Here is a 19293-nt window from a genome sequence, read left to right as displayed (position 1 = left end):
TTGGTACTAAGTTTTCAGGTTCATTACCTTCCATAATTTCATCTTGTTCACAATATTCATCTAAGCATTGTATGCTTTCTTCCACTTGATAGCATTGGATTGCGTAGCTTCAGCATCAGAGTGCGTGTCCGTAAGAAGATGAAAGTTTTCCCACACTCCACAAAAAGACATTTGTAATGAGGTGTGTCCCAACCAAAAAACCAGCACAACTCTGAGAACCATAGAATCTGGCACACATCCATGTCTGCATGTTTCTTTAGGACAGGACAAGTGGCAAAATGTCCTTTGAGCTCAGAAGAGCAGGCAACTGTTCAAAGACAAAACTCACACCACTGAACACTCCACTTGAACATCTATTACCAACCACCAGATCAACCAGGAAAATTAGGATTGAGGGTGGGCATAGCTGTTCTTTCTTCTGACTATGTTCCTTACAGGTTACAAGCAAGCAAGAAAAGAAAGGCAAAGAGGTATGAATTTACACCATTAGATGATGCCATGGTTTGGTCCAGATCTTGACTTAATTCCAATATGACACTTTGGTACAATTAGTTACAAGTGTGGTAGCCTCAAGAGCAGCAAGGCTTTAGAGCCAGTTTCCTTTTTGAGCGCAGCCTCAAAGTGTGCAAGAAGCAGTAAGTGTGCAAGAAGCAGTGTGGGACATTGTTGAGTTTAACATATGTAATTGATTGGCATTTGTTCAATTTGTTTTTTACTTGTCAGTGAAGGATCAAGGCTTGGCAACTGTATTACACTGAGTTTGAAGGCTTGTATTCTGTTTGAGCTCCCTTCAAAACATTTCAATTTCTTTATCCATTTCTTGAATTCACATCATCTCAGATCATTTTTTCATCCTTTTCTTGGATCTTATGTGCACTCTTTTTGTATCTTGATTCTTTCCTAATAACTTGTTTCTCTTGGCTTGGTTTGGATTAGTCTTCTTCAATGACCAATTGTATTCCTTGGTCTTTCTCCTTGGAGTGATATTTTCCTTGATCATCCAAAAACCGGAAGGCTGTTTTAGGCTGTGTTACAAGTCTATTTGACAAGAATGTTGTTGGTCAGCCAAGTTCCAATACCACCACATATTTCACAGTCAATAACCTTTTGGAATGCAATCAAATCAGTTTTAGGCACAGGTGGCAAGGGGTCTTGGGTTTACTCTGAATTTTGTGACCCTGGGGCCTGGAATTGAAGCAGATATTAAGAGAATTTGGGAGTACTGTGGGCGGCCTACTCAATCAAGTACAGTGCTCAACTTGAAATCTGAACAAAGGCAATAATATCAAAGTCCAAACAGAAGCACAGTGCCTTACACAGGGGTAGAGACCCTACCTTGCCATCAGCTTGAAGATGCTTTGCCAGATTCCCAAGACAGGAATATCCTCTCAATCACACACCACCCAAAGTGACTAGCTAGGAGCTCAAATCAAACGTTTTATATCAAATATGTCACAATCAATTTGATTTGATTCACATTCCTTTATATTTGTATTTCCTCTCTGATATGTGTCTCTTGTCCGACTATGTTCAATCCAATTAAATGAAATTTATAAAATTCAAAAAATGGTTCTATCTGTTGTTATATGCTGCTTGTCCAACTGATATATGCTTATTTACAACAATCTCAAAAAGAAAAAATTGTGTGTGATACGCTTCTTTTGGTCCACTTTAAAGCCATCTTAAAATTTGGAAATTGAAAAGAACTTCTCTCTTTTGTTGGGTTCAACTATTGAAATCTGAAGAAATCAAAAGATATTGTTTTGTTTCAAAATAAATAAAGTCTAGACTGACTATAAAGACATTGAGTAAAAAGATTACATTTAAAATAAAATAAAATATGTGCAAATTAAATTTCCAAACTTTGAGTGAGTAGAAATATATTGATTCTCTTGAAGGTCATAAGTTTGAAATTGACTTTAAAAAGATTGAGTGAGTACAAGTATGTTAAATTTCTTGAAGGTTATAAGGGTGTGATCAAAACAATAATACCCTTTCTCAATACAAAACACACAGAATCAAGAGTTACAGCATTGATTTTCCAAAGAATCCAAATAAGCCAACATTTGAGCTTAGGTCATAGTGTTGTCTACAGCTTCCAATTTAGTGTTCATGTTGATACCAAATACTACCATTGCTGATCCATCCACAATCAGGATGTTGTGGATGACTGCACATGCAGAAATACAATAACATACATATGTAGCATCTTTTGAGTTGCTGATTGATAGTTTCAGCTTGTGAAGGGATCCAAATCACATGTGTAAGATGCCATTGCAATGTTCTGATGCAATTCTAATTTTGGAAATTGACCTGTTGAAGTGAATTTGACATGCTGAAAGAGTGCCAGATTGTGATAATTCAAATAGTGGTACAACATGTTGCACAGATGCATAGCTGTCAGAGTTGGTTAGGATATACTGTCCCTCTGAAAAGAAAGATGGGATTTCTTGATAGAACTACATAGATATCTATCATCAGGTTGGATGCAGAGAAGATAAACCAAGTGACAAAAAGGACATACATGAGTAGACTTCAACACTTGTTGATTGTGTGCACTTCCACGCCAACCATAGACTATCCTGTGATACGCTATTTGTATTTTTAGGGGATTATTGGATTATAAAAAATGAACACAATTTTTGAACATGGTCCTGTTGGGGACTTCTGTCAAAGTGCCATTTTCAAATGCTCATCTTTGCAGAGTATTTTTTTCGCACACCACCTAACAAACCTCTCACGGATTCCATTGAGGCAAACTGTGGGACCGAGTTCGGGAGTCGCAGTCTAAAACCGCCCCAAATCGACCGAAATGAGCGCAGTGTGAAATTAGAATGTCGTGTGTTTGGGTCCTGGGAATGAATTTATGTATTTGATGATTTGATTTTTTTTTAATTTTGAAACCGAAAATCGAAACTACGACCAAGTGAAGATTATAAATAAAATGAAGTTCTAAATTAACCGATTCCAAAAGTTTACAAAATTCCAACTTTCATTAATCATCATCAACTCATCAGAACCCAAACCATCAATCCACTCAATCCAAACCAATCAGAACTCAAACGTAAAATGGCTATTAGAAGACTTTCAATCTCATCACATTCTCAACAACAACAACAACAACACTTACCTCGTTATTATACTCCAATACCAACCAAAGATAAAGAAGACCAATTATTACTTTCGATATCAACTTCAACAACTCCGATTCATCACTTTAATCCTTCTTCTTCTTCCTCTTCTTCAACTTCTTCAACTTCTTCATCAACTTCACCTTTATCAATACCTTCACTTATCACACCTATCAACTCATTCTCAAAACCAACTCAATCCATTAATCATTTCTTCGATTCCTTACCTTTTTCTTCATCTCATTTTAGATTTAGAAGACTTTGGGTTTTATTCTTTTTGACTCTTTCAACTTCTGGACTTATCTTATTAATCTTATCTCTCTTTCATCTCGATTTACCTCATCCATTCTCAAGTTTCTTTGAAAGTCCTCCAACTCGCTTACTTGATCTAGAAGATGATTTTAGATCTACTACTACTACGAATCATACTGCCACATCATCACATCAAATTCCGTTCTTACTCAATCGATTCGGTTATACAGATGAATCAAACCTCAGCGAATTACCATCCAACGATCCTATACCTTCAATCCTACACATCGTACCACCTGGAAAAAACGTATTCTCTTATCTTCAATGGTTATCAATCAAATCAGCTATTACTAAAATATCACCTCAACGAACCATGGCTCATATGATTAAGGGTACAATACCAGAACCAGGAACGAATTTTTGGTGGGATGAGATGTTAAGATTACCAAGTGTAGAGATTCATGAAACAGAAGATCGAACGAGTATCTTTGGGAATCCAATCTTAGATATCTCACATAAAACAGATGTCATCAGATTAGAAATGTTACAGAGATTTGGTGGGATTTATTTGGATACGGATATCTTGGTCCTAAATTCATTTGACGAATTGTTAAAAGGATCTGAAGAAATGGTCATGGGAATCGAAAAGGCTGATGGCACTTTACTTCATCCTACGCTTGTGAATGGATTGTGTAATGCGGTGATTGTGGCACAGAGAGGTGCTAAGTTTTTGGATGTTTGGTATGATTCATATCGTACTTTTGAAGGACAACCTTTCCGAGGCGGTGGAATTTGGTTCGTGTTCTCTTCTCTATGTTCCTGTAGTATCAAGTGTGATATGAGAGAGACTTGAGGCTGATCTCCTTTTACTATCCATCACATTACGCAATTTATTGACTTATCCTTCATCGAAATCTAATCTTTTCATAACGCGTCAATCATCTCCCTCAACTCCCTTAACCACCCTATCAAATCAACAGGAATTATCATTCAGTGATCCTACCATGGGCCCTAGCAAAGAATGCCACTTCTAGTCAAGCACACATCACAGTCCTAGACCATCACTCATTCTTCATGCCACTATGGGACGATCCAGGTCTCAAACAAGTTCATGGAACCTTGACCGAAACCGATCCAGAACCATCACCCTTCAAACCCAATCAATTTGCTTATCATATGTGGCATCATCTCTTAGATGAAAGAATTTCAATTGCAACTGACGATTTATTATTATCTGCAAATCAATTAGGACCTGAAGATGCATTGAATAGAAAGAGTCATTTTAATTTGATTGCAAGAGAATATCTTTCGGATTCGGTTTTGGATAGGTTTAATGATTGGAAATCGAAAAGTAAACTTGATTGATGATGACGAAAACCAAAAAAAAAAAACATGAAATGAATCCAAAAAAAAATTAAGAAAAAAATTGGTGTTTTTCTTTTTTATTTATATATAATCATTTCATGAAAAAAATATTGTTGATTTGGTTCTCTTCTTTTTTTTCTTTTTCTTATGATTTTCTTTTTTTTCTATTTTTGATTTGCATTTGTTGTTGTTTTTCTTTTGCTTCTCTTTTTCTTTCTTTTTATTTTCTTTCATCAGTTGAAGCATTTTCCCCTCCCCCACAAATGTATCATTCAAATCCTTTTGTTTTTTTATAGTCAAGTTTGATTTTTTTTTCTTTTATAATTTCACAGAATCAATGATATATAAATTTTTTTTCATTACAATATATATATATATATATATTCACAATTGTGTTTATTTTTTTTTCCAACAAAAAAAAAGATTGATTTTATTTTTTTTTGATTAAAGATTCTAATCTTTTTCTTTCTATTACACCACTTTTTTTTTGTTGCTGGACTTGTTTTTTTTTTTGTTTTTTTTTACTTTTTTTCATCTTTAGAAAAGAAGTGCAATTCATAATAATAAACTAAGAAATCATAAAAAAGCTTGATACTTGAATCAGACTATCATCAGATTCCTTGCTATGGAGCACTTGAATGGTATGAATGATTTCTTCTTAGCTGTGACTATTTATATGATCTTCGAAATGGATATGGTTTGTTTGCAAATTTATATCTTGATTTTTTTGTGAGCAGAACTAGGGCTTGTGTTAATGACAGATGATACTCAAAGGTGATAGGACTTGAGGAATGATGAGATGCAAGAGAAGCCTCAAGGGTGATCTAGTAATGAGATTAGATTGCTAAGTGAGGAAGCACTATCTGTGCGCTGAGCCAAGTATGATGAGAACAGCTAAGTACATAAGTGCCTAAGTACTGGCAGTGCTATAAGGGTCATAACAAAAGGCATGACAGTACCATTGCTTGCCATGAAGCACAGGGGATATTACTTTTTCTAAAATGAATGGCACCCCTGGCCCGAGAAAAAAATATTTTTCAGCGCCGCAGTCCCCGCAGCCGGTGCAGTGATGCATACAGAATCCAGATCAGCTGGCTGACGCGGCCTGCTGAGCACTGTAATTGGCAATCACTCACCGAACTCCCTCTACGATTGGCTTTCAACACCCACTTCCTCGACATTTTTCCTGACGCCTCAAACCAATTGCTTCATCGATCACACGTAAGTCGTCCTATCAGCTTTCTAGCACACCTATTCCACGTTGACTTATAACCTTTTCTCTTTTTCTTTTTCTTTTTCTTTGACTTTGACTTTGATTTTGATTTTCTCTTCTTTTTTTGACCATGTAGATCAAAGACTACCCCGATTCAAACAGAGACCGTCATATGTCTAGTTTTGCTACAGGTCACGGAGAAGGGATGGGCATTTGATTGAGATCTCATTGATTTAATTGAATTTTTTATTATCTAGTTAACGAACACGATCATTCTGTTGATCGGATTGATATCACAATTGTTTCTTTACCCGATGTATCTTTTTTATTGAATCTCTTTAATACTTTTGAACGTCTCTTGATTTTTGTGCTGTCTGACTCAGAAATCAATGCAAAGAAGGAAACTTTTGTTTGATTTGCCATTCAAAACCAAACTTATCTACAAAACATCAAATTAAATTGTTCATATTTATTTGAACAACTTTTAACATTTCAGTTAAGATTTTAGGATGAACGAACTAGATACTGGATCCTCTATTTTAGTGAGATTTGATTGAAAAACATTGAGATTATCAATATAATTGAAAGTTTTTTGTCGATGCGACAAAGAATGAAAAAGACAATAAGCTGGATCATGTTCTGCTTGAGTAACTATAAGTTGTTTGGCGTCATTTATGTTGGATCATAAGTGAGATTAATGGGACTTTCTCAGTTTGTAGGCTCATACTTTTGGAACACAGTGAACTTGCATTGATCAAAACAAAAACAAAAAGTGTGAGTCATCACAACCACAAATAAGAACTGAGAACAAATACTAGCATAAGCATCAATTACTACAACTTGAAAAGTCATTAACAGGAACCATGAGTTATGATATCCTAGAGCAAAACTTATCATAAGGACACATTTTTTGTAAAAAAAAAGGAAATGGTGGTCTGGTACCAGAGATAGGCCAAGTACGAGACCACCCCAAATCACTCATAACCACCCTCAATCACTTGAAATCATCTCAAAAGTGAGTATCATCTTTGCTTATGACGGTGTCGGTTTGAACAAGGAGTTGGGGTAGTCTTTGATCTACATGGTCAAAAAAAGAAGAGAAAATCAAAATCAAAGTCAAAGAAAAAGAAAAAGAAAAAGAAAAAGAAAAAGAAAAAAGGTTATAAGTCAACGTGGAATAGGTGTGCTAGAAAGCTGATAGGACGACTTACGTGTGATCGATGAAGCAATTGGTTTGAGGCGTCAGGAAAAATGTCGAGGAAGTGGGTGTTGAAAGCCAATCGTAGAGGGAGTTTGGTGAGTGATTGCCAATTACAGTGCTCAGCAGGCCGCGTCAGCCAGCTGATCTGGATTCTGTATGCATCACTGCACCGGCTGCGGGGACTGCGGCGCTGAAAAATATTTTTTTCTCGGGCCAGGGGTGCCATTCATTTTAGAAAAAGTAATATCTCACAAGGCTGTTTTGGGGGCATCATTATGTTGAGGATATGTACCATCCTTTGATGCATACATTGGATAAAGACAAAGAATATGAAAGATTTCATTTTGCTCCTTTTTCCTCCCCTTTCTCCACATGTCAAATTCTCCTGGTCCTCCAGATATCTCATTGGGCACAGATGACGTTTGGAATCATAGATGCTATCAAGAAACACTGACTGACAAAAGCTTTCATGTTGTTTTTTTTGTGTCTAGATGCCAACTAACATCTATAGTTCTGATATCAAACTTATGGTGGTCCAGATGATTCTTTGTGGAATGCAGGTTGTAAGATTGTCACTACTCTGGGTAGCATTAGTGATTAAGATGCATAGATAAAGAACAAGAAAAAGTAATTAGAGAGCAAAAATTGATGCTTGCATACATGTGAGCATTGTACACTTTCCTGAATTCTCCAAACAAGATTGCTTCTCTTTCAGATTCCTTCAATTGACAATTTTGGAAGTGCTCAGGTGATCAGGCTGATTTGCTCAAACTTTTTTGTACATTGCTGCAGAATGTTCATTTCCATCTTGGATGAGCATTCTTTGAGATCTGTCTCTCAGATGAGTACTTGAAATTTGAATAAGTACTGTTGGATGCTGTTCTCCTCTGGTCCACCACTTATTGGGTTGCTTTGGTTACTTTTCAATACTAGTCCATTTTTTCCCTATTTTTGAATGTCTAACAGTCTTTGTTCCTGTTTCAAATCCCTCATACTCTTGTTTTAGGAGTGCTTGTGGTAGAAGCTCAACACGTGGTGGTAAAAGCTTGACAAGCAGTTGTGGAAAAATGCTATTTTTTCTGTTGTCCAGTCTCCTTTGCCTGAATTCAAAATGTGATTTCAACATAGTGTACAAGTTGCCTTTGCCTTTGTTTTGTTTTACCAGCTACCTTTCATCCTTCTTAATTAACTTTGAAAAGTGTGAGTTCAAAATTTGTCTTTGTGACACCACTTGCACTTCTTTTGGGATTTCTATTGTTTTTGAGGTTCTGAAAGCTTGACTTTAGGAGTTGTGTCTGAAATCTGCTTCAGTTTTTTTGTACCTTTAAAAACCTAACTTCAAAAGTTGCACTTTCCACTCATGTTATATCTATTTTTCATTGCTGTATATAAAGAAGATAATATCCTGTGAATTTGATGCCTATCATTCCTTATCCAATCATCTTCTTATCACCCACCCTTTAGAATCTAGCATTTAGCCATCCACACAACTCACCACTTATCATACCAAAATCAGCCTTTTGTGTTGATTATGAGGGTTATAAATGGTATGTAGATAGATAATTCCTTTATAGCACCTTGAGATTGTGGCAGTTATGAATAAACCAAGCAAGGTGTATGTTGAGCTAATTACAACCTTACAGCACATTTGAGTGTGTACCATTCAATTGTAGAACAGTGCAACCGTGGCAGGCATGCCCACGTGTTCTCTGGTATCTATAAAGTTGTCCAAATCAACTTAGACTTGTTGTAAAATATAAGAGCCCAAAATAGCAAATTTATCCGTTATATGGTTGCTTGTGTCAAGACAGTGGTAACTCGAAATCAGTAGCTCCACGCCTTTGACTCTGTGAGACTGTGAGTCTGTAAAAGCCAGTGAAAATATGAAAAAATGTCCTCGATGGGGCTGAGAGATCATTTTCAGAATGTGAGTGTAATGAAGTCTTTTGGAATTGTATTCAGTTTCTCAAAAAATCTAGATTTGTGGCCGGCCGTAGATTTTGAGCCAAAACTTATTGTTACCACAGTCTTGACACAACTCACTATAGTATGCGGACAGTGCTGCACCAGATGATCTGCAGTTGGGAGCAAATCTGACCTTGAAGTATGTGCCATTTTTTTCTTTCTTTACCAAATCCATCAAACTCAATTTGTCTACAATTATCTTATTGATCATCTTTGATCAATCCTTGAGATTTAAAGAATAAATTTGAGAGAAAACTTGAAAAAGGACGTAAGATAACTAAAACTGAATCAAGACAATCGAGGTAAAGAGGTAAAGAAGACTTCTTTATAGTGATGAAGTCAAAGAGACAATCTTGGTCATGAAGAGCAAGAGATCTTGACTCGTCTTTTTCAATTTGTCAAGGCTCTAAAACCACCTCAAAATCTTTCTTTCTTGTTCAAATTGTTGTATCTTTAGGCAATTAGGGACACCTAAATGGTTTTCTGAACTTTTAGAATTTACAACATATTTTGCAACAACAGACAACTTTTTTTACTGCAAAAAAACGTAAAAGCCGCGACTTGAAACCCCCTATTAGATAATTAGATATTGAAGAGAATTATTTAGGCTCGTTTGCTAGGTAGTATGAGGGTGTGAGACCGGAAAGACAACCTAACTCAAAGAATGAAGCCTTCTCTAATGGTTTCGGGTATTGACAGAGGTGTAAGGCCAATGTACAATGATAACATGTTCAATGGAGATAATGGAGAGGATGGAACATACAAAAAAAAGCAAGACCGCTATAAATACAACAACCCAAGAGCTTACACATCTCGCAACAGGCCAAGAAGTCTATGATATCAAACAAGAGCACCGCGTCTGTCAGAGGCTATCACTCTCGTGAAGGACACGCGTCCCCCACAGTACCCGCTCACGCTACAGATTGACAACGCGTCAGGAGATGCTAAATGGCCTTGAGATTTGATGGGGAAAAGCTCACAGGATCAATTTTTTGGCAGTCTGCTTCATGTTTGGACAGATAGCCCACATAGGTATAGGGCCTTCCGCAAAACCTACACTCCAGTCTCAATGGACCTTGTATTTTCAATAGCAAAGTCAGTTCATGTTGCCCGTAAGGGAAGCGAGAACCACTCACCCATACGATGTGTGCAAGAAGCATCATGTTTTTCGTAGCTGATTGAACTCTTACATCTTCTGTTACCTGTCCGGACAGAATGTTTGCAGTCAGTGTTAACAGCGTCTCCTATTCGATATGATGAACACAAGTTTATACGTACAATTTGGACATCTGCATTGCATATCGAGAAGAAAACATCGTAAGCAATACCATCTTTATTTCATGATCAGAGTGGCCAATCAGTTTGCAGGGAAATGTGCACCTGAATGTATCCGATTCACCTCCGTGTTTTCTTATCAAATTCTTTGGCCTTGGTACGGGTCTCATCATTGGAACATCTCTAGAGCTGCTTGCAACTGGCGCACTGACGTCTTCACCTTCTTGACTTCGCCCCTCGTATGTGGAGTTTGATTTGCTTCGGAATCGTGGGATAGCTGGCGGACGTAATTCGCTTTTTGGATGGAGTCTACGGATAGAGAAGTTCTGGGTATTACGGTCCATGTTAGTCTCAGACATAGTGCATGATGGCGGGCGATGCATTTTAGGTGTGAGGACTTCTGGTCGACTAGGTGGTGCAGAGCTAGAGAGCTGAGGACGGTTCTGCATTGAAGGTGATCCATCTTTCAATCCACTCTTGTGCTGATCCGGCATCTCACTATGACCAGGTGAGTTTGGCGGACGACGGGTGAATCTTTCCCTTGAAAAATCCGTGCATCCTTCCTCGTCGTCAGGCCGCGAGAAAAACTCTCGTAATAGAGCCAAAGAAGAAGAATCTCCAGGTCCTAGTGGACTGAGTTTGTTGTAAGACGGACAGGTGTGGGTAAGATATGTTCGTGGTTGGCGTGGGCTCCTGTGGCGATCAGTATGTTCAGACCCCCCGCATTTCGTAGACGTATTGTGTTGGACGTCTTGTTGAAGAGGTGAATTTGAATCTACGGACATTCCGAAACAGCGCGTAAGCCTACACTCGCTACAAAGCGGATAAAGCGGTCTTTTTCTTTCGAAGCGATGCCTCTCAAAATATCGTTGACATCAACGGCATAGAAGATCGCACATCGCCGCCTGTCATGCAGCAAGACCAGCCATATGAGGGTAGAGCATGCATAAGACAGCTCATCAAAAGACATACCTCGTTCCGAATTGAATCTGCACTCAGACCTGCCGACAGCCGGTGAAGATCTTGTCGTTTCGGGTTCGTAGCTAGCGTCATCACGGCTTGAATCCGAAACCGGGCTGGAAATTACAGTAGAATGTAGAGGCTCAGCTATGAGCGATGGTGTAGGCTCCTCGAACTCGAGGGGTACATCTCTGCGTCACTACTGGGGCAGATCTGCCACATACAATTGTGGGCCCGAACTGCGACAGCATGTCAAGAGCTGCACTCACTGGATGTCCATTTCGAAGTTGACGATACCTCAGGTATCGAAGGTATCAAATAGTTTGCAAGATCTTCGGACAAACGTAACACGATTCCAGAGATTGCACATCTCAGCTAGAAAGTTTTTCAAAATGCTATAGCACAAGTGAAAATGAGGCCAAAGTTCAACTCACATGAAGATTTTTCTTGGCCAAGACAATACGACCTTGATGGAGTCTAGAACATAAGAAGAGATCATTCATACATATATGGAGAAGATGAATGGTGAAGATAATAGGCTGTTTGAGTTAAACGTACAGTTAAAGAAACGATGTCGCAGTTTAGAGAAGGGAAGGGTTATCCAAGATTGTTTGGTTAGTTGGGTGGAATGAAGTTGCTGCTTTATATACTGTCGTTCTCGAAAAGCTTGTCCGAGTTTTCCCACAAAACTCGAGCAATTTGGCGGGAAAACTTGAACAAGCTTTTCGAGAACGACAGTATCTGACCAGTCGGCTTGTGAGATTATGTATCAGCTCTTGCTAGGTGGCTAGCATGCCGAATCGCAGTCCCGAGAGAACAGACGTGATAATTAAAATGTACAGACATGAGACCATATCCCCAATACCGATTGTTCAGCATCATAGAAAATCATTCAAGTCGGCCAAATTGCCTATTTCAGTCTCGGACACAGATGAAACAACTCGATCTGGATCTTTGGGAAAGAAGCCATAATAGCAAACGTCGGATGTACACCGGTATTACATGAATCGCGTGTGAGAGTATATATTTGCGATCCCAGCGGTGCATCAACGTCTATCTGTTAGTTCGACGTGGAGAGGACTTCACCAACTTGATATGTTTCTGTTCGCATTCATATCGCTACCGAATGTGAGTTCTTCGTGCAGTCTGAAGACACCAAGCTCAATAAAATCACACACCCTGGTTGCTGAGGGATTACCAATGAATCACCCAGTCCGTTGAAGTCGCGCCATTGACGTGGTGTGAATAATGTATCCTTTGTGCAGAGTCATGTATCACATAGTACATGCAGAGGCTGACAGACAACGCTGTGGAGCAAGAAAATTTTTACCTTCACGAAGTGATAAATGCTTTCTACTCGACATCCGACATCACCGCGACTGGGAAGGCATATGCTAAAAATAACTGCGTGGGGATAGGATTTATCATTTCACAGCATGTTCTAATTTGTTCTAAACACGGCGTTTGTTCTTTGAAACAGCTCCGGCCATTTCTCTTTTCCATCAAAATGAAAATCAAAGTAATTATCACATATTCAATTCAATGATGCTATTATCTAGTGAATTCGAATGATGTCCTCAATTTGAGGCGAGGATTGAGTTTCCCATTTTTTTGTTTGGGATGATTTTAAAAAATATTGTATTTTGTCCGTGTCCAACAAAGCCGGTTACATACTCTTGGTCACCTGTGCTCTTTGAATATACCTCGAAGTCTTGCCTACATATATGACGGCGAGTCTCCATACTACTCTTCACAGCTCCAACTGCTCGGGGCTGAGTCATTTGCGATGAGATGCACCCTATATATCTTTATCACCTCTCTGCCAAGGTGTCACTGATGAAGAATAACTACGGGGGGCAGGAGCAGCAAACATGTCAAAGGCAGAAAAAACTATTTAACTCTTAATTGTATTCCCTCAAGCTAGTGTTGACTGTGTCCAGCCTCTCAGTTCTTGGACGTCAAATTGTTATGTGTGCAGTGACCGCTCTTGCACTGCTAAACACCACCTCCTTTGCATCATCACCATCCTACCGCACTTGCACATTCCAGGTGCACCTCTACTCTAGGATCATACCCTCTCCAGAAGAGTGGCTGTACAATCCACGCCGTAGAAAATTCCAGATTCGACACAAGCGTAGAGCGCTCTCAGTTATGATGTGATCCTGATGTCTTTAACTTTTGCAACACGAAGTTAAGAAATCAAATATTGACACAAGTATTAGAGCGCGGCAACTGGGGTTGAAAACAGCCAAATGACGAAACAAACCTTCTCATTATCTGAAGACAGATGGTGAAGACGGTTTGGACAATTGCCCAAAAGCTTTTGGCAACCGTGTCTGAGAATTTGACTGCTGCACATCTGAAACTCCTGATTCCCTGTGATGACGTGATGTTTTGGCCAAATCAAACTCCTATTGACACAAAGGAGGATATCATGAAAATGCTCAAGTATGTCTTTACTTTGATGTTCCCAGCAGGATGAACAAAGTCTGCAGACACGTTGCACAAGTTCCAGAGTCAATTCCTTAAAACTGCCCACGGAAATATAACCAGTTTCAATGCGCTAAATGATTGTACCAGTATTTTGTTACTTCATTGGGATTGGAAAGGAGCGGTGAGTCCAGATTTAACAAAGCCCTTTGCAGGCGGTAAAACCCAAAGCCTGTGTAGGGACTTATGCTGAATGTGGCCCTCCTGGCCTGAGAGGCTGTGAGATATAGTAGAGGAAAAACAGACCCAAAGGGAAACTTTTGCTACATGAAAGCTTTGCTGATTTCCTCTTGGCCATTGAAGCCCTGCTTCTTCCAGGCATAAACCATGATTCAGATCCTGCATATCTTTAGCCATTCTCAAATTTTCATGGACATTTAAATTGATTGAAGTCAGATTTTGTTGTATGCACTACAGAGTCATTATCCTAATAATCCACATTGACCCATTTGCAAATCCCATCATTTTATGTTTTGTTCTAGTGCTCCTTATAACCATTTCTCATTGCCACCAATCCCAATGTGGCCTGTGAGAGTCACAACTTGTATATGTTTGTCAAACTGATATCTAGAGATTTGTTTTCTACATAAAAAGCTGTTTATCATGATTCTTGCAATCTCTTCTTATTTATCACCCACACTTGGCATAAGTCCCTATGCAGGATTTGGGTATCACATCCTGCAAGGGACAATGTTAAGTTTGTCGTGAGTTAGCTTTGACCTGTTTTTCTGTCAAAAACCAAAATTTGTCAGATGGAATATCTGGTGTGCCAGCAAGATCTCCATGGGCTGAGTAGCTGGCTACATCTCATGGTGTGCAGTTCAGATCAGCCATGTTCTCTGATATGAGGCCATCCTTTATTCTGGGTTTGTACACCGGGCACATTTGAGAGTCTCTATTACGATGAGTTTGACTCCAAGGTACACTCAACACACTCAGTGGTGCTTACATGCAGCCTTAAGGTCACAAATAGTGCTCAGGTGTGCCCGTCATGTGATATGTCCACACATAACTTGATCATATACTGGTGGTGGGCGCCATTTATTGCATGTGGTGTTGCCAAAGCTCTTCCAAGATGTAGAACAAGATGAGGAGAGAAAACACAGGTCCATCAACATATTACCTATTGTATGACAAGCCAATGGTACAAGAATTACACAAACAACAATGTTAAACTTCAAGTATGGGGACTCTGTGATCAAACAGTGTGGTAAAGGAATTTATGTGCTTTACTATAGCTTGAGAAGCTCATGCGCCTCCAAGCCGGGGAATGCCATCAAACTCTTTGGCTTTCCAGATCTCAACTTTGTTCCTCATGAGATCAATAGATTGCAGCTGAACTCAAAAGTCTTGACCTCATCAATGGGCTCTCCTCTCTACCATTCCTATGTGTGTATGTGAGTGTGGTGAAATAACACTTGGATGTTATTATGGTCTTTTCTTCCCTGTGAGCTCAACTTCTTTAAGCTCTTGCTGTTGTGTATGTTCATTGGACACACTGCCATCATGGCATCATCAAAGGCAAATCCTCAGAGCTTGCCCAAGGTTTTTATCCAAGTTATCCTTCTGCACTGAGAATTACCTCAGATCAAAACCTTGGATAGATGCTGTCCAACAGTTGGGATCCCAGGATATGTTGGATTTTCTAATCCAAGGTAGATATGTTGGTGGTGAGGTGATATATGTAGATCTATCCCAGCATGAATTTAGCTCATCCAATTTTCAAACCTCTCACTCGGTGTCAATCTCCTCATGAGCTACCAGAGCAGTACCAAACAGCCGACTTTCAAAGATGTAGTATACCTACATGCATGGATATTAGGCGGGTTCAAGTTGAAAAAAAATGGACCTAAAATGACTTTTAGGCATCACTCGAAAGTCATAAATTATAACTCATGTTTTAGAGCTCGCGAGTAGCTCTAGAGCTACTTGCGAGCTCTAAAATTATAAGTTAATGCCTATAATTTTAGAGAACTTCCTTTTTTTTTGCTCAACGTCTTTTGATCTTGTGAGACCAAAATGCTCAAAAAAAATTGGCAGTTGAAGCCTTGTTCAACCACCTTTTTGAGCGTTTATTGTCCATTTTTTTTCTCTAAACTTCTTCAACCGTCTTGTCAAAAAAAAACAAGCGGTTGTTGTTCATTTTCTCTCTCTTGAAACTGTCTACTTTGTGCTTTATCTCTCTTGTTGAACCCATAACAACAGAGATAAGTGACTTTGGCCCGACAAGTCGGGGTCAAGAAGCCCATCTTATCGCTGTGTCACATTCAGATGTCACAGATGTGGGACACTCTGAGTGACAAACAACTTCAAACAACCTCAAACAAGGCCCACTCGTCCATCCTCATCGTACCTGCGGTGGAACAAGAAGTCAACTCATCCAATCACTCATATCACATTCTTTCGTCAACTCACTGATTCACTGCAAAAGGACTAATTACTGCCGAATGAATGGAAGCTGAAAATCACCAATCGGAGGACTCAAGCGTTGGGGTTCGTTTCATATCAACAACAACAGATCAACAAAGGCCTTTTTAAAATCAAAAGCATATCTTCATTTCAAAAACGATATCCTCTTGCCAACTCACTCAACTTAATCTTCTCCGTACGATTTCGGTGCATCAAAATCAATCTCAGTCATCAAAACTCTTATCAACAACAACAACAACAACAGATCAACCATCCCTTTTTATTCAAATCCTCTCTCGATCAAATCCTCACATCTCATATCATTATCTTCTCTCGATTGAAACCTTTTGTCTGATCTGGTGTGGTATGGTCTCTAGCTTGAATCATTTAGTTCATTATAATAGTTTCATTTCAAGACTCAAATCAACCATCCCTTTTCTATTCAATCCATCTCTCGATCAAATTCTCTCGGCTTTTGAATTCTCAATCTGATTTCTATTCTATTCAATAGTTTTACTTTATCAAACCTCTCGGCTTTTGAATTCTCAATCTGATTTCTATTCTATTCAATAGTTTTACTTTATCAAACCTCTCGGCTTTTCAATTCTCAATCTGATTTCTATTCTATTCAATCCATCTCTCGATCAAATTCTCTCGGCTTTTCAATTCTCAATCTGATTTCTATTCTATTCAATCCATCTCTCGATCAAATTCTCTCGGCTTTTCAATTCTCAATCTGATTTCTTTTCTATTCAATAGTTTTACTTTATCAAACCTCTCGGCTTTTCAATTCTCAATCTGATTTCTATTCTATTCAATAGTTTTACTTTATCAAACCTCTCGGCTTTTCAATTCTCAATCTGATTTCTATTCTATTCAATCCATCTCTCGATCAAATTCTCTCGGCTTTTCAATTCTCAATCCGATTTCTTTTCTATTCAATCCATCTCTCAATCAAATTCTCTCGGCTTTTCAATTCTCAATCCGATTTCTTTTCTATTCAATAGTTTTATTTCAAGATTTCAATCGATTGAACCATCTTGGCTTTTCAATCTTGTCTTTTCATTCATGTTCATCGGCTTCATTTCCATCATGCCACTAAAGAACCAATCCAAATCAATGGACAAGAAACCTTCTGATTCCGGCAAGTTACTGTTCAAGGAAACACCTGACAGCAAAAAGGTACGTTGTCTATCCTTATCCTTCATCTATTTTCATCCTTTTCATTGTTCTCTTTCATTTTCTTCCGCTCTTCATTCAGCCTGCTCGAGTTCGTCGCACCAAGGCTCAGATTGCCGAAGATCTGTATTTAAGTGGTTCCAAGAAGAAAGGGAAGCCCAGCAAGTCCGAAGTCAGACGATCGCTCAAGGCTGCTAGAGAACAAAGAAAGGAATCCGAGATCCCTGAAGAAGTGACTCAACAAACTCCTGCTGCGACATTCAAATTGAAATCACAATCGAAATCACATCCTACTTCCACTTCCACTTCCACTCAAGTAACACCTGCTGCAACCTCAACATCAAAGCAAGTCAACAGTCCTGTATTTGAGAAAGCCGACTACGTTCATATCGTTTCATACTTGTCTCAACCCAAGATCTGCGACATCATCTTTGGTAGTGGCAAGCAGACCAAGGTAACTGGCCTACCGATGAGCCCAACAACTGTTCTCAACACTCTAGCTCAAGAGATCAACCAAGATTACAACAAAAGAAACAAAGTCTTTTCACACTCACAATCACGTCCAAACAAATCGGTCATGCAGCTTACTGGAAAAACTTTGAGGGATTGGTTAGGTAGGTACAAGAGTGCTTATATCAAGGCAAGGAATTGGAGAGATGGGACTGGTGCAGGTACGGATGAAAATGGTGTCCAAAGAGATCTCACATCGATTAACAAGATCTTAGAAGACAAATGTCCGTGTTTTGAGGAAATGGACGCCATCTTCAAAGACAAGCCGAATGTTGTGGCGTTTGGAATCTTGGACTCTGGAGTTGACAATTCCCAACAAGACTTACCAGGCACGTGGATTCTTCAATTAAAATCACCTTCTGAACCTTCTCAACATCCCACTGAGATTACTCATGTATCTGACTCTGACCCTGGTCCTCATCATCCTTCAGGCAACGACAGCGATGGCTTGCCTTCTGACCACTCATCTTCCAACAAATCTGATTCTGATAACGGATTGGCTCACGATGCTCACGATGCTCACGACGATGATGGTTACACTCGTCCAACAACTCAGCAAGAATCGTATTCAGCTTTACAACGGGTCATCAAATCCTTCAAAGAGCAAGAGGAACAAGAGCAATATGATTTTCGCCCCCTTCCACCTCCAATTGAACCTCCTGCCAACTATAAAGCCTTTTCAGTCCCTGCCGAAGATGAAGAAAATGAAGATAGTGATGAGATTGAAGAACATCAAGAGAAAAATGGTGATGATAAAGAGAACGAACCAATGGACATTGACAAGATGGAAGTTGACCGCCTTTTGAATGAAGATGTAGAAGCTAATTTCATACCTAGTGATGTACTCCTCGATAGCGACAACTCGGAAATCGCTCCCCCTCCCAAGAAGAAAGCTCAACCTTCCCAACAAGCATCCCAAAAGAGAACTCGCAAGTCGAATGGTCTCACACCTAGCGAGTTAGCTCTTGATAGCGACAGCTCGGAAATCGCTCCCCCTCCCAAGAAGAAGGCCCCGGCAAAAAGAAGAGCAAACAAGTCGAATGGTCTCACACCTAGCGAGTTAGCTCTCAATAGCGACAGCTCGGAAATCGCTCCCCCTCCCAAGAAGAAGGCCAATGGAAAAGGAAGAGCAACTCTCTCATCTCGCACGATGGATCCCCTACCACCTATTGATCCTTCAACGGTCCGTAGTAAGGAAATGAAGAATCCCATTGCTCTGGCCTTGATGACTGGTAGCCAGGCGAGAACTACGGAGCTCAAAACCAACAACAAGCGACGCCAGGCTGTGGAGGTGTTGAAAAGCAAGGAGGCTAACCGTTGATTGGAATGGGAGAAAGTGACAT

The 19293-nt window shown here is 39.3% G+C and overlaps 3 protein-coding genes across 3 annotated transcripts; 2 read left to right on the top strand and 1 right to left on the bottom strand.

The window, feature by feature from the left end:
- Nucleotides 1-3069: 3069 nt before the first annotated feature.
- Nucleotides 3070-4748, top strand: MELLADRAFT_59238 (family 32 glycoside hydrolase; the record flags this gene model as incomplete). Its single annotated transcript, XM_007404562.1, has 3 exons — nucleotides 3070-3133; nucleotides 3524-4178; nucleotides 4364-4748. 3 exons carry the CDS (start codon nucleotides 3070-3072, stop codon nucleotides 4746-4748), a joined length of 1104 nt encoding a protein of 367 aa, XP_007404624.1.
- A 4864-nt stretch (nucleotides 4749-9612) lies between these two features.
- MELLADRAFT_115124 (uncharacterized protein) lies at nucleotides 9613-12020 on the bottom strand (the record flags this gene model as incomplete). Its single annotated transcript, XM_007404372.1, has 9 exons — nucleotides 9613-10043; nucleotides 10108-10202; nucleotides 10264-10329; nucleotides 10406-10416; nucleotides 10508-11307; nucleotides 11375-11478; nucleotides 11632-11694; nucleotides 11797-11839; nucleotides 11921-12020. 5 exons carry the CDS (start codon nucleotides 11185-11187, stop codon nucleotides 9990-9992), a joined length of 906 nt encoding a protein of 301 aa, XP_007404434.1.
- A 5997-nt stretch (nucleotides 12021-18017) lies between these two features.
- On the top strand, nucleotides 18018-19006 carry MELLADRAFT_89266 (uncharacterized protein; the record flags this gene model as incomplete). Its single annotated transcript, XM_007404563.1, has 2 exons — nucleotides 18018-18891; nucleotides 18954-19006. 2 exons carry the CDS (start codon nucleotides 18018-18020, stop codon nucleotides 19004-19006), a joined length of 927 nt encoding a protein of 308 aa, XP_007404625.1.
- Nucleotides 19007-19293: the final 287 nt, after the last annotated feature.

Source organism: Melampsora larici-populina (assembly GCF_000204055.1).
Source record: "Melampsora larici-populina 98AG31 unplaced genomic scaffold MELLAscaffold_2, whole genome shotgun sequence".
Taxonomy (NCBI): domain Eukaryota; kingdom Fungi; phylum Basidiomycota; class Pucciniomycetes; order Pucciniales; family Melampsoraceae; genus Melampsora; species Melampsora laricis-populina.
This window is presented reverse-complemented; position numbering and strand designations above follow the sequence as displayed.